This window comes from Cupressus sempervirens, chromosome 4 (genome assembly GCF_028749045.1).
Source record: "Cupressus sempervirens isolate cs-2001-9-10 chromosome 4, ASM2874904v1, whole genome shotgun sequence".
NCBI classification, from domain to species: domain Eukaryota; kingdom Viridiplantae; phylum Streptophyta; class Pinopsida; order Cupressales; family Cupressaceae; genus Cupressus; species Cupressus sempervirens.
Window position 1 is genome coordinate 272301128 of NC_143121.1, and position 6759 is coordinate 272307886.

The window sequence follows — 6759 nt, forward strand, 5'->3', positions numbered from 1 at the left end:
AAAATATTAGGGTTTGTAAAATCTTCAAACCTTAGAGGGTATTTGTGATGGCCCATAAACTATCTCAAGTATTGCAATTATAGTATGAGTAAGCATACAATAAATATTGTCAACTATTCAATCATCATCAATCATGCCAATTTGGACATAGGATTATTTATTGCATATCTATTATTGAAAGTAACTTCAGAAAAAATATATGTTTTGTGAAGATTACGAAGCATAGATCAATATATTGAGTTTAAATATCTTACATATTAGGTTCCATTACAAGCCAATGAATAGCATTTTGGAGTGCCAAGGGTTTGTATTTCATTCAATTTAATTGTAGGTATATAATTCTTCTATGATACACTAGTAGAATATATATAATATTTAAGACAAAGGAGATAAATATTTCTAAATGCATGAAAATAACCACATGTGTATTAAGTTTTTCTTTTTATCATGGCTCATTTGTTGACTTACTATTTTGGATATGATAGGATGGTTTGTTATTTCAAATTTTTAATATATTGGAGATATATTTTACTATATTTTATGATGTTTTAAAAGAATTTTTAGGCTACCATTTAATTCACACATCTTAGTGTGTTTGAGTTTTCTTATTCATACATAACATATTCGAATTGAATACAAATAAATAATCGTTAATAAATTCTATAAAGAAAACAAATAAATACAATGAAATGTTGTTCTTTTAGGGACAAGTGGGAAGATGTTGTTATGTGTTGACTTCAAATATCCTTCAAGTTGGGATCAATAGTTATTAAAATATAGTAGAAAAGTTCTCATAAATGGGATTTTAAAGCTTTACACTAGTACCTATCTGTGTTACACATCAAGTTGTGATTAGGCAAAATCATGTTAGTCCATTTCCTATGCCTAAAAATGTGTATCCTAACTAATCACAATTGAGCCATTATCATGTTATGATGGATGGAAAACCAAATAAAGACATAGATATAGAAACTAAAAATGATTCAAATATAAGAATAACTAACTATAACACCTCATTCTTCTTATCAATCAAATGGAAATAACCAATACATCAACTTAAAATGAAAATACAACATTCATAATCTACTAATGATTCATATATCAACCTCATCATCTAATACTAAATTCATACATAATGCCCCTTTATATAGAGGTCTTAATATATATATATATATATATATATATATATATATATATATATATATATATATATATATATATATATAATTTTAGAAATTATAGATCTTTCTAGATTTCAAAATGATTACACAAACATTTATTATTATTAATATTTCTATCCTTACATAAAAACATGCATAAAATTTTTGTCTCAAGAAATTACAGATTTTAACAAAGCAGACAAAATAGTTACTCTAGGATCTTATTATCTAAGGCTGGGCATCTCATTAGTATTAAAAGAGGCAACGGTAAGTGAAGTAGAATAATTACTATCACCATATGCAAGTGTCACTGCTTCTTCCAACTCTTTAACCACAGCACTCATTTTGGGTCTTTTTGCAGACTCCTTTTCCACGCACATGTATGCTATCTCTGCTACTTTCCAAGCTGATTCTACGTTATATCGACCACCCAATGATCGGTCCATGAGCTCATCTATTTTGCCACATAAAAGCAGTTTGTTTGCCTGATACAATATTTTTTTTTTAATACGTTGTTGATAAAAACATCCAAAATGATTGAAATCACTAAATTTGTCTATAATAAATGGATTACCGATTGTACTATTCCATCCTTGGGTGATACTCCAGAGATAATCTCTAGTAAAACCACTCCAAAACTGTAGACGTCGCTCTTTTCATTGAGTGATGATGTTGCGAAGTATCTACAATAACATCCACATTGTGATCTATTAGTTATTTGTTCTCTGTATTTTTTATTTGATGAAAAATGCATTCATTAAATGTAGTTAAACTAAGCATATTTAAGAAGGAAAAAAATGTAATGGTGTTATGTGAAATACTCAGGATCAAGATAACCCATTGTCCCTTTCACTTCAGTTGGTATATAACCACTAGCACTCTCCACCAATTTTGATATGCCAAAGTCAGCTAACTTGGCAGACATTTTGTTATCCAACAATATATTACTGCACTTTATATCTCTATGTATGATTGGAGGATAGCAACTCTGATGAAGGTAGAGCAAACCTGCATAACGTATGTAGAATGGTGGAGACATGGTGATTTTTTTTCATTTTATAAAATCAATTCAATATAAAGCAACTGCTGCAACCACAAAAAGTTTACCATCTGCAGCCTGTCTAGCAATATTCAATCTCGTAAGCCAATCAAGTGGAGTTTCCAATTTGGCCATGCCTATAAATGGAATTAAAGTCATATTTAAGGTATGCAAATTCAAACAGAGATGTTTTACATTATAAGTCAAATTGTAATATTTTTAAGATTCAATTGTGTAATTTTTTTAAGCCAAATTTATTGATTCATGTTTCATGAGGAGTACTTCACATAAACCCATCCCTTATGAAAAGAAATGGAATACTTAACACTCTTCATTATCCATCATAGTACTACTCATAAAACATGGGTTAATTTCTTTGACTCAAAAAACTACATAGCTAAATCCTAATAGCAATATCATAATATAAGGTAAATTCAACAAAAGATTTAATGTATGTGAATACCATATAACAAAAGATTTAATGTATGAGAATACCATATAGATGATCAATCAATGTTCCACATGGCATATATTCATAGACCAATGCCATTATGGGTTGCCTGCAATACCCAATAAGATTTACAAGATTCTTGTGATATATTCTTGACAAGATAGCTACCTGAAACCAAAAGCAACACTTGTTAGAGGAGAATTTGTGGCTGAGGGGAAAATAATTGCGAGATTCAAGTGAGATTGTATCATAGGGGATTATTTGGATCTATGTAAGAGTACTAACCTCATTCTGGAATTCTTTTCGGCCTTGATTAGAATCAGTCTTGTGTATTTTGACGGCAACCTCATATCCAGAAAGTCTGCCATAAAATACAGATCCAAAACTTCCCTTACCAATGGGTGTCGAATAGTTATCGGTAGAAGTTATAATATCTTCCTCTGTGTATTGAGTAGCCAGCCTGTGATAACCATTTTGATTTTTTTCATCTGAGAAAGAACAAATCAAGAAGAAATACTCTTTAATGACCCGAGCAGGGAAAAGAAGAAGACAAAAGCATTTCCATGCATGTTTTTAGCATACCAGAGATGGAGAAATACCTGCAATTACGTGTTTTTCTAATGGAGTTGGAGAAACGTCTGTGGTCGGAAATGGTTGAGATAGGTGTTTGCGCCTCCACACGAAAATTAGAAGTCCGATCACTAAAACTAACACCACCGAAGACCCAATTAGAAGGCCGATCACCCAACCTTTAATTTTGTGGCTGTCTGCCGGAAGAGCATTTTGGGGATCAACGCTGAATGTACAGTTCACGATAAGATTGTATATGAGATATTAACAGTTCAGTCTCCTTTTGGAAGATAACATACAAGAGCATAAAACATCTATCATATTGATGTTCTGTGAAGTTAAAATTAAAAAGCTAATATTATAGAAAGAGGAAAGAAAATTGGCATACCGAAGTTCCAAGTTGGTCCTCACTAATCCTTTTGAGACTGCTCCCTCCAATTTATTATCCTGTAAAAATCTGTTCAACAAAACGGAAAATCTCTGTAAAAACACTTATTTAAGAAAGCTAAGCTATATAAGTTATGTAATGAAATGTGAGGATGACATTAGATAAAGTAGCTGGTAAACATACAGTTGATTTAGCTTTGGAAGCTTCTCCAATGATCTAGTTGGAATTTCTCCTGTAAGTTGATTATTCTGCAGTTGCCTTTGTGAGGCCAACATAAAGTATTATGAATGAATGATACAGAGAATTCTATCTTTCTGGTTCATAAAAGGGTTTTCCAAGGTGTCTTACAGTATAGTGAGATTCTTCAATGAACTGAGGTCTGGAATATGGCCGGAAAACTTATTGTTTCCTAGCAACTTTAACCGAAAGCGTAGAGTTAGCAACAGTATATGAACCCCAATTATTTGTATCGAAAGATAGATTAGCCTTCTGACTAAAAAAGCAAGTTAGTACACGGCTATGCAAAGTCTCACCAACTGTTCTAGTGCTGTTAAGTGCACTATATTTGAAGGTATTGTGCCTTCCAGATTCATACTTGTTAGATTTCTGCAAAAAAATAGATACTTCCAATCATACCCTTTAATAGCATAAGATAAGATACATGTTCCAGTGAATTGTTAAAACACAAGGTAGTTTACATGATAATGACTCGTGGCGGATCATCTTGGCTGCAGATTATCCCCGTTGATGAATATTCAGCTGGCAAACATGGATCTCCTCCCGACCAATCGTCTGGAACATTTAGTACCTCTGATATCTTTGTGATTGCAACCACTGAGCTCCCACAATTTGTCCAAGCATTAAGTATGCACACAGTATTTGCAATATATACATTCACAAAGATATACAGCACTTATAACATTTAAAGGAGAAAGTTACCATCTCCGGCGTATGTGGCTGTCTTTACGTCCAATTTCATGTACATTTCTGCTCCATTGATGAATGGTCCCAACTCTGATTCAGAACTGGGTTTCAATGTTATGTTAATGGGATCGGAAGTCTCAAGTTTCAAATCATAATCTGCTTGCCAACATTGCAAATAATTAAGCTGTATGGAAGTTGATGATTGGGCCCAGTTAATACGAGCACTAAATGTCTGAGTGAGGCTTGTCTGGTTGAGGTTGCAGAAATAAAGCGCAAAATAGTAATCTCCTGGACCACTAGAGAATGGCACAAATGAGTTCCAAAGCCTCATGTCATTCACTATTCCTTTTGCAATAGCAGTTCTTAAAACAGCCACTGGCGGTTTGTTCACTAACTCGCTCCCTAAGTATTTTGCTTGCTCATCCTCGACGCCAATGTCCTCCGAGTAGCCAGCAGCTTTTATCCGTGACCATTTGCGGTCAAATGGATCGTCTGAGAACCTGCTTATTCATATTGCCATCACACTTCAGCTTTCAGTTGGACAAGTTCAAACATGGCTACCATTCACCGGTTGGAATTTGAATAATGCATCAATTAGCATCTTAGGTATGGAAGGTTTAAACATTATAGCTTAAATATCACATAAGGAAGGCTTCATTTGTAGAAAAAGTGTTAAATAGTCAAAGTTAACTTATTTTTCCAGGTTAATGGCAGAGGACTTAAACACCGCACAAGAAGGCTCTTCCTAGGCTAAAAGTGTTAAATAATCAAAGTTGACATATTTTTAGAAGCTTAATTTTTCCATTAGTTTGTGATGTTTAAGGCCGGAAGACATAAACATCACACTAAGACTTGATTCTTAAACTTAAAGTGTTAAATAGTCAAAATTTACATAATTTTCCAAACTTAATTTCCTCCTAATGCCAAATAAAGATACCATCTTATTGTTTTCCAATCAAATAGAAACATATTTGATAATAACACTTACTTTAAGTTAGAAGATGTGCCATGATCTATGCGACGTACGAGACCTAAGGCTTGCTTTTGCAAATCCGTTGAGCTATACATGGATGATTCGAGTGGGCGCAGCTCAATGCTTGAAATGAACACAAAACGGTTTTGTTCTGTGTGAGTGTTGCGAGCAAGGCATAAACTCAGATTCGCACTTTTGGCGGCCAAGATGATCTCGTAAGAATAAAATGTTTCACTGTCTAAATCAGATAAGTTGAGACTCCTCCACTTGATTCCCTCGATAAGTAAATCGAAGAATCTTGCCCAAGGAGTTGTGGAATCAGGGCCGAAAGTTGCTCTTACCAGATAATTTCGATGGGGCTTCACAGGGATCATGTAGCAATATTTCTTCACTGCCAGGTTTGGAAAATAGGCCAATGTCAAGAATTGCACGGAATGTGTATTATTTGAGCGCACGATCGAAGCGTCGCGAGCTTTAATGAAAGGAGTATCGGAAATCCAGAGTTGATCAGTGTACCCGTCTGTCATATTTCCATTGGCGCCACATATGATGTTAATGAAGCCTGCACAGGAAAACAGGTTATAAAGGGCATCTGGATCTGAGTGTGTGAAACTTAATACACGGTGTAACATCGAGATCAAAAAGTGATTACCATCCGGATCTGAGCGGGCGAAACTCAACAGTCCAATGAAACATGTGATGAGCAGCAAGCACACGCTTGCCAATTCCACACCCGCCATCTGTTGAACCTGCTGAAATTAGATAAAAATCATTTCTATTAAAGAGAGTGAAAAAGCATTCATCCTATACATAGTACGAGAAAATGTCCAGTAATTAACAATAATATTACTCTTATGAAACTAATCTCCAAGAGAAGCTTTTGCTTGCAAACTTCGACACTAGAGCCTGTTAAGCGCTGCGTTGTACCTTGATAGAGCGTGGTCTTTATATAAGCAAACCGTTTTCATTTTTCCCACTTCTGGGTGAAAATTTCCAAGGACGATTATGTCGACATGAGTGCGGGGTATGACTTAAATATAGTCTACAAGACTTCATTTTCCTTTCATTATTATTTCACCTAGATGATTGCTATACGCTCGTTCCTGTGACTTGAAAGTGTTATTTTACCTAATTTTAAAAGATTAACTTTATAACAAGTTCAAATTTATTATTTAATCAGTAATTATTAAAAGCATTAGCTAAATGATAAACGAAACTGTAAAATGAACAAAAGTATTTGAAAAGGAAAACTGA

General features: G+C 34.0%; 1 protein-coding gene across 3 annotated transcripts; it reads right to left on the reverse strand.

Moving 5' to 3' along the window:
* Positions 1 to 1264: 1264 nt before the first annotated feature.
* On the reverse strand, positions 1265 to 6495 carry LOC149561071 (putative LRR receptor-like serine/threonine-protein kinase At1g67720). Of its 3 annotated transcripts, none has more exons than XM_089824948.1 (16): positions 6356 to 6495; positions 6158 to 6257; positions 5521 to 6067; positions 4548 to 5032; positions 4307 to 4442; positions 4142 to 4214; positions 3957 to 4024; positions 3792 to 3866; positions 3609 to 3677; positions 3250 to 3446; positions 2936 to 3138; positions 2695 to 2818; positions 2268 to 2336; positions 1982 to 2168; positions 1735 to 1843; positions 1265 to 1645 (listed from the first exon to the last, which is right to left on the reverse strand). In XM_089824948.1, exons 2-16 carry the CDS (start codon positions 6243 to 6245, stop codon positions 1385 to 1387), a joined length of 2691 nt encoding a protein of 896 aa, XP_089681074.1. In that variant the 5' UTR covers positions 6246 to 6257; positions 6356 to 6495; the 3' UTR covers positions 1265 to 1384. The 3 variants fall into 3 exon arrangements, with proteins under 3 accessions (XP_089681074.1, XP_089681076.1, XP_089681077.1); XM_089824950.1 differs by having other exon boundaries at positions 6158 to 6254; positions 6356 to 6489; XM_089824951.1 differs by having other exon boundaries at positions 6433 to 6451.
* Between the last annotated feature and the right edge of the window lie 264 nt (positions 6496 to 6759).